The sequence below is a fragment of the Herpailurus yagouaroundi genome, unplaced genomic scaffold, assembly GCF_014898765.1.
Source record: "Herpailurus yagouaroundi ecotype Mexico unplaced genomic scaffold, PumYag 188, whole genome shotgun sequence".
NCBI classification, from domain to species: Eukaryota; Metazoa; Chordata; class Mammalia; order Carnivora; family Felidae; genus Herpailurus; species Herpailurus yagouaroundi.
In genome coordinates this window covers 214,690-231,947 of record NW_024412419.1, presented here as the reverse complement: position 1 = coordinate 231,947, position 17,258 = coordinate 214,690, and the positions used below count along the sequence as shown (strand labels likewise).

Below are 17,258 nucleotides of genomic sequence, written 5' to 3'. Positions count from 1 at the left end.
CCTCGGGGAGGAGGACGGGCGTCGAGCGGAGGGGCGGAGTGGGGGGGCGGGGCCGTGAGTCACCTGGAAGGGGGAGGGTCCCAATGGGGGCTGATTGAGGTCCCGGGCTCTGCGCACGGATCATCTCGGGGTGGGGGAGGGCGCCTGGGGCGCATGGTGAAGGTGCGCGGACGACTGACCGATGCTAGAGGGGTCCTGAGCGGGTGCCCGAGGGTCTGCGGAGTGTAAGGGTCCCTGCGGGGCGGGTCAGGCCTCTCCCTCCTTGGCTTCAGGTGAACGACCCCCCCAGACCTGGGCTCCCTCCCCAGACCTGGTTCCACCGCTCCAGACCTGGCCCCCCCCAGACCTGGGCTTCCCCCAAGACCTAGACCTCCCCTCAGACCTGGGCCCCCCAGACCTGGGCCTGCCCCCAGACTTGGGCCCACCCCAGACCTGGGCCGCGCGGCCCAAACGCAAGGCCCGCGATCAGGGGTTGAGCGGAGTCCGCTCGGGACCAGGGAGCACTCCCCGGGCCCCCGAGACACCTGCCTCGCCCTGACCCCCAGTGCTCAGGTCACACACCACCCTCTGCCTGGCGACAGGGCCCTGGGCTGGGGGACCCAACTGTAAAAGACTGGACGCCTTAGAAGCCGCCCTGGGAGGGACGCGGTGAAGTCAGAAATCCCGTGACCGCGCCGTGCTTTCCTCGGGGGTGTATGTGGCGGGTGCTTCGTCCTGGCAAAAGTGGAGTGTTCACCTGCCCCTTACCTGTGTCAGGTGTGCACCTGGCCAGGCGGTCCCCGCCCCGGGAGGCGGGGCCGAGCCAAGGGCGCTCTTCCACTTCCTGGGGAGGTGTCGGCCGCTCGAGGGGCGCCGGAGGACCAGGCTCTGGGGTCACAAGTGAGTACAGGTGTGGGTGACGCCGCCGAGCCGCACCTAGAGTCGGGACCCCCCCACCTCTCCCCTTTAGAAAGTTTGGCTGCAGAGGGTCAAAGGTTGGGGAAGAGGGCGGGAGAAAGGAGGGCGTCCGGGGATTTTGCTGTTGCGTATTATCAACAGGTCATTCCGCAAACTGTCAAAAATTAACCAATTCTGTAGACTCGTCCACAGGTGTTTCCGTACACAGAAAAGCTCTTGCTAAGTTTTAATTTTGGCTACTGTAATTCATTTTATGTTATTTGTAATTAGTGTTTGAAAAGCACTTACTACTCTTTTTCGTCCCAATTTGTTTCAATAAGTGACTCTCTAGAGCCCTGCGGTGCTGTGGGTGTGAGGTGAGCTTGACTGGCGGGGGCAGGAAGTCAGCAGGGCGCCCTGGGTCCCCTGTGAGGTTCTGGGCCCTGCATGCGACCACTTGGCCCTCCCTGCGATCAGCCAAGCCAAGCCGTTTGGGGCACCTCCTGTGGTAAGGGGATCTCTGAGCAGAGAGGTGGTGGGTAGCTCTATAGCTCTGGGGGCACCGGACGTCTGCGAGGCTCCCTGCCGCGGTGGGCTTTCCTATTTAAACAAGTGCGACAGTGCTCTGAACGGGTCGGTGACCACAGGGAAATGACATGTACCTGCTGGCCTGAAACATACCTGTTTCACTTCAACAAATGTTTCAGTGTTGCCACTGCTGTCAGAAGGGCTGGGTTGGAAAGAATGACACAGACCTGGGCCCCTTGCCCCCAGGGAGTAATCTGATGGGCCCAGACAGTCCTACTGGTAGGAGAGAAGGTTTTCAGGTTTTGTTCTGCGTACAGAACATGCATGTCCTGCATTCTTGTTCTCAGGGATGTTTTTATCGAGATGTGGGAGATGCCTAGTTACTAATAAGTTAGAAGATATGTATTACATGCACAGTGGAGAAATCACAGGTCTCCGGGTGCCCTTTCCTTCCTTGTGTGGGCCTGCTCTTGGAACACCTGTGGAGTGCCTTACTTCTGAGGTGTCCGCAAATTACTATGTTGAAGGTTAGAAAAATCAAATAAGTTATAGCTTCCATCCTGTTGATCTTGTTTAAATTAAGGAGAAGTGGTTGTTTGGTTTACTAACGTCCTATTTATTTTTTTAAGCTTATTTATTTTGAGAGATAGAGAGCGTGTGTGTATGTGCACCAGTGGAGGAGGGACAGAGAGAGAGAGGGAGAGAGAGAATCCCAAGCAGGACCCGAACCGCCTGATGCTGGGCTCAAACTCATGAAGCATGAGATCATGACTTGGGCAGAAACCAAGAGCTGGAGGCTTAGCCGACCTAGCCACCCACGCGCCCCTACCGACATTCTAATTAAACAAAAGTTTCTGTAAAATGAGAAAATACTAACCTCATCTTTTGTAAGATTAAAAAATAATAATCTCTCCTCATCAAGAGTGATGTGATGCTTTTATTCCACTTAGGAAGCATTTACTCTCAGGAGAGCTCTCACTCTTTGGAAATAGGATGCGGGGCTTCAAAAGGAAAGCTGGTATGGGTCCAAGGGAAATAGGGCTGGCTGTGTTGCTGGAATGACTGCTGGTCACAGAAGTCCTTCTGCATATTGCCTTGTTTGACATCGTCGTATGCAACTTAAAACCTAAGCACGCTGAATTTTCTATTTTGGGAAGAGTCCATTTTTTTTCACCAAATGATCAGACCAGAGTGGCATGTGTAGTCCTGCTCTGGATGAGGATCACTTTTTAGTTTGAGAAAAGATAAAATTGAGTGTACATCAAGGGTTTCCTCAAGCTGAAGGTTAAGTGCTCACCGCTCCCTACCCTTTGTCTCCCATCTGCAGCCTGTGGTTGGGGGAGGAGAAAGGAAGCTTAGGGTACACTAATGTTTGGGGTTCAAATGCTCAATTTGGTTTAAAGTTTGGACTGCAAGGCTGCTGATGTGAGCAGAGAGACCGGTTTTGATTTCTGGAACTGACAAGTTTTGTCCCTTGAGTCAAAGGAAGAAGTTAAACCAAGGCCACAGAAAGATAAGAATCAGTTGAAAAAACAATGACCGGCCTTAGTTGTCTGGCGGTGGCTTTCAAGACCACAGTGTTCTAACAAAGCTTCCAAGCTCAGGTCATTATGTCAAAGCCCTTTAAAAAATTACTTGGTTGCGTGAAGGGTTTTTTTTTTTTTTTTTTTTTTTTTTGGCAAAGATTTAATCAACTTATTCTATATATTTCCTTTGCAGCTTTCTACTTTGATTTTGGTTGGGGTTTTATCAATTCAGTGAATTAATCTTTATTTCATGTTAGTTATAAGGCTTAATAATTTGGTTAATATCTAATTAATGGACATTTGGAAAACCATTTCTAAACTTGTAAACTTTTCCTATAGGTACCTCTCTCATAGTCCAGAGTCCATTGGGGAAAATATTTTAGTGGACGCTGGCTGACATGAAGGAAAGTTGGGAAACCCCGGTCCTGAGTCCAGGGTGGGGGTGGAAATGCTTGAAAGTGATCAGTTTCTAAGTTACTCTAAGCAGGGGTCTCAGGATTCTGTTTTGCAGGGATCCAGCCCCTAGTTTATGGCCCATGATCAATATGGAAATTATTTCCACAGCTTAAGCTTGTTTCAAGCTTTTGAAGTTTCCAAAGTAAACATTTTCTCCCCAGTATCTTAGAAACTCTTAATTAAAAAAAAAATTATCTTAGTATAGACATTTTCAAATATTTTAATCGCTTTTTTTAAAGCTTATTTATTTAGAAACAGCATGTGCACAGGAGGGGCAGAGAGAGAAACAGAGACAGAGACAGAGAGAGGGAGAGAGAAGATCCCAAGCAGACACTGTGCGGTCAGTGTGGAGCCCGACTCGGGGCTTGAACCCATGAACTGTGAGGTCGTCCCCTGAGCTGAAATCAAGAGTCAGACGTTTAACCAACAAGCCACCCAGGTGCCCCTTAATCACTTTTTCAAGAACATTTTAATCGAAATTTCTTAGCTTGAGGTGTGGCAGCCAGTCACTCTTAGGAGGAAACTCAAATATTCATGGAGAGTTTGCTTTGGCTTGGGATTCAGGAGACAAGACTTTTGTGCATGTCCAGTCGAAAGGCTTCTTTAGCAATGAATGACCTGTATCGTTATACCTTTAGTGGTATAATAAGGCCAACATTCTGACCAGACCATGCTCTCTCTATACCTTATGGCACAGCAGAGGAAAAGTGGGTGAGCCATGAGTTGATGCTGAGGACAGGAACTAAGATTTATATCTAAGTTGTTATTATTATTTGTTGGCTCTGACAGAGAGATTCACTATATTTAACTGTGACTAAGCAATATGATTTTGTCAGCAATTTAATAGGATCTGTGCTATCAAAGCAAATTAGCCATTGTCTTCCATAGTTCAGCCGAACACGAAGGCATCCTGACCAAGACCGGGCCTGTCAACCCCTGGTTCACGGCTACGAGGGCTCACAGACCACACTGCATCTGAATTCCCAAGTCTGATAGCCCCCTTCCCGTGTTTACAAAAAAGGCTGCGACCTTTGCCCACAGCAGGATGTTTGCAATAGCAGCTCTCAACTGTGGAATTTGCTTATTTGACTGGTTTAATTCTGCTTGCTTGATAGGGTTCACAGCAGAAAGTCTTCTGGGGGTAAGATTTATGTACTATTTACTATGTTTTAGTTGCAAGTGTCAGAAAATCTGATCCAAATTGGCGTTAGCAGAAAAGGAAAACATACTGGTCCATGTGACTGAACAGTCCGGAGCTGCTGTGGCTTTAGCTGTTGCCCAGTCCGAGGCTCCAGCAGGGCCAGCAGAGCCCAGATTCTATCTGCAACTCTGGTCAAGTGCCCTTCTGTGTGGCTTTGCCCTCAGGCTCTCCCCTTGTGGTGATAAAATGTTGTAGCAGGTCCACACGGAAGCGCCTGGGAGAGGGCAGTTCTGCGGCTCCGCACAAGCACTTGGTGAGATGCAGATAGCAGATCAGCTTTGGTTTGAAGCTCTGATGTGGCAGGAGATTTGTTCTGACTTTCAGACTTGGGTCACCTGCTCAGTGCAGGATCAGTGAAACAGACAAACTGTGACGGTTCTGAAATAAGAGACATAGATGTTCAGCAGCAGAAGGAACCCATTTCTGCCACAGGTTACCGATCGATTTCAGTAAGTTGTATGGAGAATCGAGACATATGAACAAGGCACTGTAGGGTGCAGAGGTCAGTGACATATGCTGCTTCTGCCCTGGAAGGATGAAAAGGTGAGAACATGAAGTGGGAAGAAAACCAGTTGGGTGGGCGTAAGCCTCAAATCACAAACTCGAGTGCCGAAATGGGAACATGTGTCACGAGCCTTCATTTTCTACCAGGCGTGGCTGTCTTGGTTCTCTCTGGTGGCAGTCACGTTTTAGAGTGGCCCCAGGTCTGGGCTACCACTGCCCACTCATTTAGCTTTCGGTGTTCAGTTACTACTAATCCTGAAGATGCTGCTACGCTGGCCCTTGCTGCATTCGAAAGGCTCTGACAGTCCAGTCTGCTGGAGCATTGCCCAGTTTCCTCCTGGGAGCAGAACTGCCCGCCCACGCCTTCTGGGTCAGCAGGACCTTGGTGCGGGAGCCACATCGGCCCTGTGCATGCACGGAGCTGAGGCACTCTGCCCACTGGTCTCGTGGCGTCAGCCCTCCTTGGGTTTCCTTCTCTTTTCTCATCCCCCCGTTCTTTAGAGGACCTGGAGAGGATGGACCTGGAGAGAACTGCTTTAGGGTGCTACACCATCAACCTGTCCCTTGCTTTCCTCTGGCCCCCTCTCTCATAAGGTCTGGGAAAAGCTACAGAGGTTGAGAGGCAGGGAAATTTTGCTATTACTTAGCACATTTTCCTCTAAACCCATTGTATTTTGTATGCAAGGGAACTGTGTCTAGTCCTCACAGGGATTTGACCTTCAGTTCCCAAAAGCCACACAAATACTTTATCATTTAACACATATTCATTGGGCACTTAGCTATATGTCATTGTGGCATGTGCCGGAGATATTACAGTTAATAAAATAAAATAGTCAATGTGCTTACCCCACGGGGCTCACATTGTAGTGAAGGATATGTACAAGAAAGATCAGATGGATAGGTGGGTGTGTAGGTAGGTAGGCAGACAGACAGACAGACAGACAGATGGTAGATACAGACAGATAGATATAATTGATTGACAGATAAATAGAATAGATATGGATGCAGACAGATATATATGGTTAACAGACAAAGCAGTGATATAGGCCATGGTGCAGACTAAATATGATGGGAAAACTTTGAGGGGTGTAAGCAGTGGGGGACTGCTATCTTAGCTATTACTTAGACGGAACATTTTTTTTGCAGAAATTACCATAGGGGCTCAAGACTAGGAACAGAGAAAGCAGCCAGGAGACTTTGAATAGACACAAGAATTTGTATTCTTTGGGCCAGGCTGCTGGTAGGGAGGAGTGAGATATAATCAGATCTCGAGCATATGTTGAAGGTTTATATTCTGATAGGGTGTGCCAACGGATTGGTGTGGCTGTGAGAGTGACAGAGAAGTCACAGTTAGGCCAGGTTTTGAGTGTGAGCTCCCGGAGGGATAAAGCCTGCCTGGAGAGAAGGCTCAGGGAGAAGGTGAGGAGAAGGGAGGGCATCACAGGCAGCTTTGTATAATTTGAACTGCTTACTTGACACTTCATGCCAAGATGGAGAAAGTAATTGATGATATCGTGAGTCTGGAATTTAGGGGAAGGTTAAAGAGTAGATAAAACCTGGAGATTGTCAGAGATAAGTGGTGCTTACAGTTACAGGACCTGAGATCTGAGTGTAAATGGAAAAGGATGGGGCCAGGGGGACAAGAGGGTCTTGGCGTCAGGGGATCAAGGCAGCGCTAACAGCCTTGGTGGCTGCTGGGTCCTTGTGAAGCCACCGAACCAGATGTGGGGGCAGGTGTGTTCCTGTGCTCTTCAGCTCATGGACTGGTTTGTGTGAGCCACAGTGGAGAGGCTCTGCCTGCCGCCTCAGGAAGGGACAGTCCCTCCAGGACAGCAGGAGATAGGAGGCTACCCTGCTGATCCAGAGCTAGCACTGTAACCCTGCTCAAATGGCATGCCCACAAGATCAGCCTGGTGACGGGTTAGTCATTCGAAGGGGTATGCAGGATGGTTTCACTTAGAAGCAGCGTTTTAAACTTGGTCTTGAAGAATGAGTTGTATTTCAAGAGGTCAGAGGTTGGCACTGTTTTTCCTTAAGGGGCCAGATAGCATGTGTTATTAGGCTTTGTGGGCCAAGAAACAAAATTGAGGACATATGTAGACACTCATATGAGAGAGAAAACAAACTACCACAATTTTTTAATTGATTAAAACTGAAATAGAATAATTGAGAAGTTGTTTTTTTTTTTGTAATACAAATCTTGTGATGAGACAAATGTGATTCTCTTTATGGGAGAACATTTTGCTACTTGAGATTCGAAGTTAGTGTTACTTATCATGAAAATAAATCACAAATGTTCAACTGTTATGCTGACTATGATGTAATTTTACCTGTAACATCTTTGAAAATGTGTTTTCACACATAATATTTTTATTGTGTTTTAATTTTTTCAGCCTTTAAAAATGTAAACACTGGCAGTGCCTGGGTGGCTCGGTCGGTTAAATGTCCGACTCCTGATTTCAGCTCAGGTCATGACCTCACAGTTGAGAGGTGGAGCCCTGTGTCTGGCCCCTTACTGGGCCTTGAACCTGCTCAAGATTCTCTCTCCTGCTCTCTCTGTCCTTACCCAACTTGTGCTCACACATGCGTGAGTGCTCTCTCTCTCTCTCTCTCTCTCTCTCTCACACACACACACACACACACAATATTAAAAATGTAAACACTGTTCTTAACTCCTAGGCCATAGGTGAACAGGTGGTGGCTGGACTTGGCCCAGGGCCATGGCTTGCCAACCCCTGTGGGGTCCCTCATCAATTTACTGCCCCTTACCTCCCAGGGTGTCCTTCAGTGTGGGCTCTGGGATCCTTAACAGAGCTCCTTAAAGTATTACTCCTTTAAAGCGGGCACGGTGATGAGCTTCCTCCGTACAGGGTGCAGGAGGAATGTGATAGGAGGGACAGGCAGGCATCAGCCATGTGCCAAGAGGACCCGGGTGGATCCTACCCGCCCTCCCACGGGCCCAGGAGAGGACCCCTCTAGGACCAGGAAGCCTGGGCCTGGCCGGATACTCCCCTCTTGGCCCCTCTGCTCAGAAACCAGACCTCCTCAGCTCTTTCCGGCAGCCAGACTCCCACGGCTGGCCCGTGCCACCAGCTGCTGACTGCTTGTACCCCAGAGGGTGGCCCAGCAGCCCCCGAACAGGCCCAGCCTGGGGGAACATGGCCCCTCTGCCACCTGCAGGCACCACATCCTCTCCAAAGAGGTGCACACCTCTTCCAAACTGGTCCTTAGTGAGGGCTGTGTCAGCCTAGGGTGCCATCCAAAACGGGTAATTCTCACAGCCGACCTCCCTCTCAACCAGCTCTGCGCATTCCACCTCCTGCTTGGACCCAGGCTCTGCACCTGCTCTAGGTGAGCAGGGCGGGGGGTGTTATAGCTGTGAAAGACGGCAGAGCTAGGCAAGTGACGGAAGCGCAGGATAGGACCCTAGCACCTTGAATTGTTCCAAGATGTACACTGATGGGTGTTGTCGGCATAGAGAAGATAGATCTTTTTTGTTTGAGAAAGAATGTGCATGCTCTCGAGTGGGGGATAGGGGGTGAGAGAGAGATCCTAAGGCCAGCTTGGGGGGTTGATCTCAGGACCATGAGAGCATGACCTGAGCTGGTCAAGAGTTGGACGCCCTAAGCGACTGAGCCACTCAGGTGCCCCGAGAAGAGGCATCTTTAAAGGTTTTAACATTTCATGAAAAAGCAAAACACTGCTTTGCTTTTTTCTAGAAGGACTTGCAAATAGTGTATTATAAATACTATTTAATCAAAGAAGTAAGAACGTTAACATATAGTATCGTATTTGATAGCATTTTTACCCATGTTTCCACCTCTCCGAACTACCTAAGTGATTAGAATATACGTATATAAAACAAGTCAAATCTAGTCCTAAGTTAGAAAATGAAAATTACAAATACTTCTCCCCCATCTTTCTTCTTCAAAATTTAGAATTAATTTTTAAAATGTAATAATTGGGTAATATTAGCTGCAATAAAAAGCCTCCATATCTCAATTACCTAACACAGTAAGAGCCACTTCTCCAGCACGTAATAGTCTAGTGTGGATGTTCCAGGTGGCGGACAGCTTTCCCCAGGCGGTGACCCAGCTGGTGACCCAGGGGACCCAGGGGACCCATCCTTCCCCCCTGTGGCTGTGCCATCAAAGTCCTCTTCAGCCAGCCAGTGATGGGAAAGAGAGGGTGGAGAAAGCAATACGTCTCAGCTGTCGTGGCATAGAAGTGACACACGTCACCTTCTCTGGGCACCTGCCTCTCGGGGACAGTGCTCCCTGTAACACAGGAAGCACACATGTGTGTGGGCAACTAGCTGTCCAGACACAAAACCAATAAAGCCAAACCCTCTGTATGCAATTCATTCAACCCATGAAGAGTAAGGTTTGAGGCCTCATCTTAGAAACCAGCAGAAATTAGGAGCTCAAATACTTCGTCTAGTTATAATGCAAATTACAGTCAATGCATGTACCTTATGAACAGAGGAAGTTGTATTAGTCAATTTCGTAGTTCTACTCCTGTTTGCTGACTCACATACCTTCTCCTTAGCAACCAAAATGGAAATGAAGTCACTCCTATCTCAGTATATGCTCACCAATCATGGCTTTTAAAAGCTATCAATTGCATCAATACTGTACTGGAAATTTGGAAAGTTGGAAATGCCCTTTACCATATATGTATTTTCTTGATCACTGTGGAATAAATATCAAAAAACAATCGTATGTCATTATTGTGTCGCCTGAAGTCATGGCTTATGGAACCATCTCCATAACATGTACTTTAAAGGGCCAAATGTTGGGGTGCCTGGGTGGCTCAGTTGGTTAAGCATCTGACTGTGGCTTAGGTCATGCTCTTGTGGTTTGTGAGATTGAGCCCTGCATTGGTCTCTGCACTGACAGCATGAAGCCTGCTTGGGATTCTCTCTCCCTTTCTCTCTGCACCCCCTCTGTCTCAAAATAAATAAAAAAAAAAACACTTAAAAAATAAAATCAATAAATGAATAATTAAAAAATATTAGGTTCTTCATATTCTATACCAATATAACTTTGAGGTGGGTCAAATATTTAGTATAAAATATAAGCTGTGCCTGTATAGTTCTTTTTTTTAAATTAAAGCCTTTAGTCACAATAATAGTTAAAAAGATGATAACAGTAGAAAGCCCAGAGACATGTTCCCATAGAAATAAAAACAAATGCTGAAAAATAATAATTGTTTTAAAAAGCAAGCAGAGATACAGATTTGCGGCGTGAGCACAATTATAGACTAAAGAATATGATGCCAGAAAAACAGGCAAAGAATATGGACAGAAAATGTGCAAAACAGGACATGCAAACAAACTAAAGAAAAATTCACTGGCATTCAGATAAACTCAAATGAAATTTGTCACCCTGTTTTTCTGACGTATGGCCTTTGCCTCTACCAGTGTCCCCCATGACAGTGGACGTTTTTTATGGTAATACCCAGTGATCTAAACCTGGGTGGTATTTTTCAGAGGCAATTTATTTTATTTTATTTTATTTTATTTTATTTTATTTTATTTTATTTTATTATTTTATTTTATTTTATTTTATTTTATTTTATTTTATTTTATTTTATTTTATTTTATTTTCAACGTTTATTTATTTTTTGGGACAGAGAGAGACAGAGCATGAATGGGGGAGGAGCAGAGAGAGAGGGAGACACAGAATCGGAAACAGGCTCCAGGCTCCGAGCCATCAGCCCAGAGCCTGATGCGGGGCTCGAACTCACGGACCGCGAGATCGTGACCTGGCTGAAGTCGGACGCTTAACCGACTGCGCCACCCAGGCGCCCCCAGAGGCAATTTATAAAGTAATATAAGCTAACAAATTATGGGTTGTTTTTATTCGTCGATTCCCAACCCCTAAGATTCTACCCTAAGATAACGGTCATCCAACAGTGGTATCTCTAAAAGCTAAAAATGGAAATAATCTACATATTTGGCAATAGGAATCAATTGAAGCATACACTGAAATGCAGACAGTAGTATTGGGGGATATTAACAGCAGGGGTGGCTTTCCCCCCAACATTGGCATATGTATACTTTTTCCATTATGTTTACAATGTGTTTATGCCATAATTTCTGATCATATAAAAATATAGAAGTTTTTGGGGCGCCTGGGTGGCGCAGTCGGTTAAGCGTCCGACTTCAGCCAGGTCACGATCTCGCGGTCCGGGAGTTCGAGCCCCGCGTCAGGCTCTGGGCTGATGGCTCAGAGCCTGGAGCCTGTTTCCGATTCTGTGTCTCCCTCTCTCTCTGCCCCTCCCCCATTCATGCTCTGTCTCTCTCTGTCCCAAAAATAAATAAACATTGAAAAAAAAATTTAAAAAAAAATATAGAAGTTTTTTGTCATACTTGGTTGGGCCTTTTGTACTATGAATTTGAAAAGTAATTCTCCCATAATTTCTGGTTCTGTTATGGTTTGATTTCTGGCATTTCAAACTGTTGATGAATTTGGAGTTTATCCCCATGTAGCATGAAGCTGTGGATGAATTTTCATTGCTCCCCCCCCCACCGCCCGGCAAAAGATCACTATTTATTGTGTAACACAGCTTTTCTGCATTGATTTAAGATGTTATCTTTATTATACATCAAGGTATTTTATATATTTGGGTCAATTTCTGAATTTTCTATTTTGTAAAATTGGTTTTTCTGCCTATATTTGCATCTACTATCAAGTAAATTATTGACACTTTATTTTATTTTATTTTTAATTTATTTTTAACGTTTGTTTATTTTTGAGAGAGAGAGGCAGAGTGCGAGTGGGGGAGGGACAGAGAGAGAGAGGGAGACACAGAATCCGAAGCAGGTTCCAGGCTCTGAGCTGTCCGCACAGAGCCCAATGTGGGGATTGAACTCACGAACTGTGAGATCATGACCTGAGCCAAAGTCAGACGCCCAACCAACTGAGCCACCCAGGCGCCCCAATGCTTTATGATATGTTGTGGCTTTGGCAGAGCTCGTCCTCTCATTATTCTTCTTTTAAATACTTTCCCTATACTTTCTTGCTTATTTTTTCCATATGAAATCGAGCATTTCATTTCATTAAAGATACTTGTAAAACTTAGAAGATGAATTTGATTTCATTAAGACAAAAAGTAGAAAAACATAAGAAAATTCCAAAGACAAGTGCCAAACAGCGAATCAATATTTGTAACTCATGATCCAGAAAAAGGTTAATTCCTTTACTTTATAAATGAATAAGAAACAGAGAAATACCCCCCAACAGGACACTATGGAGAAGACTTGATGGAAATGGAAAGATGTGTAACATCACTCATCACAAAAGAACAAATTAAAGTACACTGAGAGCTTCATGCCAGAGAGAGTGGTGCTGGCACTGCCACTGACTGTAAACCCTAGAAATTAGGCAAACACACCGAATGTCTGCTTTCACATATTGGGTGATGGGTGAGTGTGCCCGAGATCTCAGAGAGGAGGGGAACCCCGCGATTGCCCCTTTTCCTGCACTTTCTGTTCTCTTGCTGAATGGAGGAGACAACGGAGTTTGGGGAAGCCATGCATCTGAACTGGCAAGGCAGCCTCACGGAGGGGAGTAGGCCCGAGAGATCTGCTGGAGGACCCATGAACCCTTGGCGAGTCCCAAACCCTAGGTTTACGCGTAAAACTTTCAAGATGGCGCCAAGAACAGCTACCAGGAAGCTGTGAGGTGAACTGTTTTCAGTTCAGTGAAGGTTGTGGGATAACAGTTCCCACCGTCTGCTCATTAAGCCCTGAGCACACTGGGGAGCGAGCCCAAAGAATCACACCACACTTGGAGGGCTCACATCAAAACGACTGTACACGCACCAAAGCAAAACACAGAAGCAGGCCTTGGAAAGTTTGATATGCAGGTCAGTCCCTGCATAGCCTGCTGCTAAGGGCATCAACTCTGTTTAAGGAAGACAACAAAATCCAGACATTCAATGTGGTGATATTCACAATATCTAGCAACCATCAAATTTTACCAGAAATAGAAAACAGGAAAATCTAACCCATAGCAAGAGAAAAATCTGTCAAAAACAGATCTGGAAAGGCCAGAGATGATGCAATTATCAGATAAGGATAAAAAAAGCACCTTTTAAAATATGCTCAAGTATTTAAAGAACAACATAAACATAATGAGAACAGAAATGGAAAGAATAAAAACAACCAAATGGAACTTTCAGAGCTGAAAACAATCTCTGAAATGAAAATTTCATCCGATGGCCTGAATAGCAGACTTTACATTGAAGCCTCTTGGCTTCTTTGGCTCTTCTGATTCCTTTCCCTGTGATAAAGAGATGGTCTATCCCCACATACTTCAGGTCTGGGAGGATTATCTGCACACTTGTTGGAACAAGTACATGCTTGCTTGCATGAGTTTATGAACACCCAGGAAAGCCTGACAGGTAGAATGCTGTACAAACACATTGGAGTAACCACTCAGTTCCTGAGTCTCTTAGGATTTTACTAATAAGGACAATCTATACAGACAGTTCAACATTTTTGACAAAAGTATCCAGATACAGTAAAGTTCATATTTTTTATTTTGGACAGTTGCAATAAATTATATATTTTTTGTTATGCGCAGTTATAAATTACATCTTTTGTTGATTCTTTAAATTTTAATATTTTTAAATTACCATTGGGGTAAATTAAGAATTACACAGAGAAGGTGTATAATTGAGAGACTGGACCATATTTTGTTTAAGATCCTTTAGAATCCCATGATTTTATAATTTCTGGGATTTTGAGAGTTTAGGGTTTCCCAATCTCAGAATGAATTTAATTTGTCAGGAAAATAGAGATGAGACAATAATTTCAGGATTTCCAATTCAGTTTATTTGTCTGGAAGGATACAATTTATTAATGCTCAATTGTGCATGAGAAAAAATGAAATTATAATAATTTTCTAACTTGTATGTACTAGATTTTTTCATTAAAATCTCTTTTTTTAATCTTTCAGTGAATAATCCCATACCTTCCAATCTGAAATCGGAAGCAAAAAAGGCGGCTAAAATTCTAAGAGAATTCACAGAAATAACTTCCAGAAATGGACCTGATAAGATCATTCCTGGTAAATAAAATATATACCATTCATTTCTAAAGTTGTTTTGTTGTTTAAGTTACTTGGTGCACTTCCTGACGCCAGGCAGACCCCCTAAGAGCAGCAAGCCCACAGAGTAGTGTTTCCCTCCTTCTCTGGGGGACCCCCACACCTCCCTTTGCCTTCTGCCTTTGTGGAGGCGGCCTCTCCTGCCTCCCCTTCATGGTGTCCACTTTGGTTTTCTCCCAACTCACCTGTTCTTGTCCTCAGTTTCTGAGGCCTTGTAAGTTTATCTTGCAAACTCACTAGCTAATCTCATAAATAAATTTTAATTTTGGGTTTTCTCTTTCTAGATAAGATATTTACATTTTATAGTGGTTTAACAAGACATTAATCAATAATTCCCAACACAGCTACATATCATATTCCTTGGCTCATTAAAATACAGTGCTTAAAGTTCCTGCAAACCTGCTGAATCAGACCCTGGTAGCAGTGTGGCAGGAATGCGCATTTTTAACAATGCTTCCCATGTGATTCTAGTGCGAGGCTGACCACATAAGACCTGAGTCTAGAGATGACCTTTTGGGAGCCACTACCTGCCCATTGCCACTAGCACTTATCTCTACAGGGTGTTTCGTGGACTACTCGTCTTTGCCACGAGCAAAGAAGGTTCACATGCCGGCTACCTTGGGCAGTGCTGCAGACTAATTTCCCTCTTAACCACCACGACTCTGATCCAGCATGACAAAGACTACTTGATTTTTTTAACCACTTTAACTTCTTAAGTCAGATGTTTAAAGTTATTTAGCAGAACTTTAAATATTAAAAACTTTTAAATTTGTTATATTATTATTATTATTATTATTATTATTATTATTATTATTGTTATTTTGGCCCAGCCACCACTTCCATCATAGGAAAACAGTGCTTCTTAGAGCCTGGCTACTCAAAGTGCCGCTGGGCATCACCTGGGGGCGCGTTAGAACCGCAGGACCTCAAGGCCCCACTTAGACCTAGTGAGTCAGAATCTGCATTTTTTACAAGATCTCCAGTGATCTATATGTACACACAGGTTTGAGAAGGACTACTTTAGGACTTGAAGAAAATTCAATCAGAAAAACTGAATTTTCAGTAGCAGTATTCTGAAGCAGGAGATAGAAGACATTTCTTGATATATATCAGCATCTGCGTATGTGGCCCGCTAGCCCAATTTATGGAAAAACTGGATTTCCTAACACAGAAACATCTGAGTATGGATTACCTCTCATGGATTTTGTGCAGTAAAATTCCATCATGATGGCAAATCAGTTAGGCATTACTGGTATTTTAGTGTTCCTGAATTTGGGTAGAAAATCTATAAAAACAAACCTGATACTTAAAATATGTTCATCTACTTTTGCTGTATCTAAATAGAGGCAATCCTGACCATACACACATTGAGAGTGGAGTCGAGGTGTGGACGAAGATGTTCTACCAAAGTGGGGTTGTAAAAATAAACCTATGTGATATACAATACAGCTTTCAACCGCATTACAATATACTTATAACGTTTTGAAATACAAAAAGGAGGCACTGGATGCCTGGGAGGAGCACTGGGTGTTGTATGTAACTGATGAACAACTAAATTCTCCTCCTGAAACCAATATTGCTCTGTTAAAAAAAAAAAAAACAGGGACATTGGGGTCCAAGGGTAATTTCAAATGTTGAGGCTTCCCTTGTTATTTGAAGGGAATAAATCCACAGAATTTTTGTTTTGTGAATAAATCCACAGAAAAGGGAGGCACAGTGTTTACTAGGCACATATATTAATAACTCGTTTTATGTGAACTTCCCTGAAATGTGAATAAACCAGTGGTTTCTAAATTAAGTTATATTCTCAGTACACTAGTAGTTATGTGTTACTCGAATACTCAAATAGATCATTTTACAAAGTTAAAAGTCTTTTAAAGTGGCAAAATCACTTGGTTTTTCTGTGTTTGAATCCAGATTTTCATATTAGTAAAAGGTGAACTAACTGTATGGATTTCAGATCAAAGTTCCACAGCTTGCAGCAAGTTTCTCCTTAGTACTTAGTACAGTATGGATCTTTATATTATGAGTTATGTTCTCAATTAATTGAAATCTCCAAATTATTTGTCCTGCTGGTAGATGTCACTGAAAAATCTCATTTGTATATCTCATTTATCACAGCGGTTGCAGGATGTTTGAGCGCTTGTGACGTTAGGTGTAGCATTGGAAACCTACAAGGAAGGAGGTGGGGCAGGGAGGCCCAGGTGCACGTGCTGCGTAACCGAGTTTTTTTCAGCTCATATGTCCCACTAAGGCTCATACTGAGAGCCCTGGGTCCTGCCAAGGAGACTGCTGTGTGTACTGAATCTGCTCAACCCCTGAACATCTATCCAGGAAAGTCCATTAAAAATGCTCACCTGCTCGTTATCTTTAATTTTGCAGCCCATGTAATTGCTAAAGCCAAGGGCCTTGCGATATTGTCTGTGATAAAGGCTGGATTTCTAGTAACTGCTAGAGGAGGCAGTGGGGTCGTGCTGGCGCGTCTTCCCGATGGAAGTAAGTTGGTTGTTTTCGCTTTGAACCCAACTCACAGGAGCGTGGTAGGTTTCTTCATCCTTCTTTGTTCAGCCCTTGGCTAAGAATCAGAAACAACCAAGTTCTCTTCTCAAGCACTACCCACGTTTTAACGGGCAGACTTCCCAGCAGTACAACCAGCCCAAGTAGAAGCACATTCAAAGGCACCTCCCTTCTGTGGGCTCAAAGTCTGTGAGATGTTTCCACAGTGGTGACAGGTAGCTCTCTGTGAAGGTGGAGATCTGTCAACCTCTGGGGTCTCAGAATCTCAGGAGGACTTTTCTACTGGGCTTTTCTGCTGCTCTTATCTCCCCTGTATTTCTCACTTTTGAGTCCAGATGCTCAGTCCACAGAGGGTAATTTAAATTTTTGTTTTAACGTTTATTTTTGAGACAGAGAATGAACGGGGGAGGGTCAGAGAGAGAGAGAGAGAGGGAGACACAGACTCGGAAACAGGCTCCAGGCTCTGAGCTGTCAGCACAGAGCCCGACACGGGGCTCGAACTCACGAACCACGAGATCATGACCTGAGCCGAAG

The 17,258-nt window shown here is 44.6% G+C and overlaps 1 protein-coding gene across 4 annotated transcripts in view; it reads left to right on the top strand.

The window, feature by feature from the left end:
* Positions 1 to 165: 165 nt before the first annotated feature.
* The window catches only part of SH3YL1 (SH3 and SYLF domain containing 1), a 41,246-nt gene continuing 24,153 nt past the window's right edge, over positions 166 to 17,258 (top strand). The window contains exons 1-4 of one of the 4 annotated variants that reach the window (XM_040495934.1): positions 166 to 272; positions 582 to 879; positions 14,058 to 14,168; positions 16,590 to 16,703. In XM_040495934.1, the coding sequence (XP_040351868.1) occupies positions 696 to 879; positions 14,058 to 14,168; positions 16,590 to 16,703 (409 nt within the window). In that variant the 5' untranslated portion in view covers positions 166 to 272; positions 582 to 695. The other 3 variants (XM_040495933.1, XM_040495936.1, XM_040495935.1) reach the window with 3 other exon arrangements.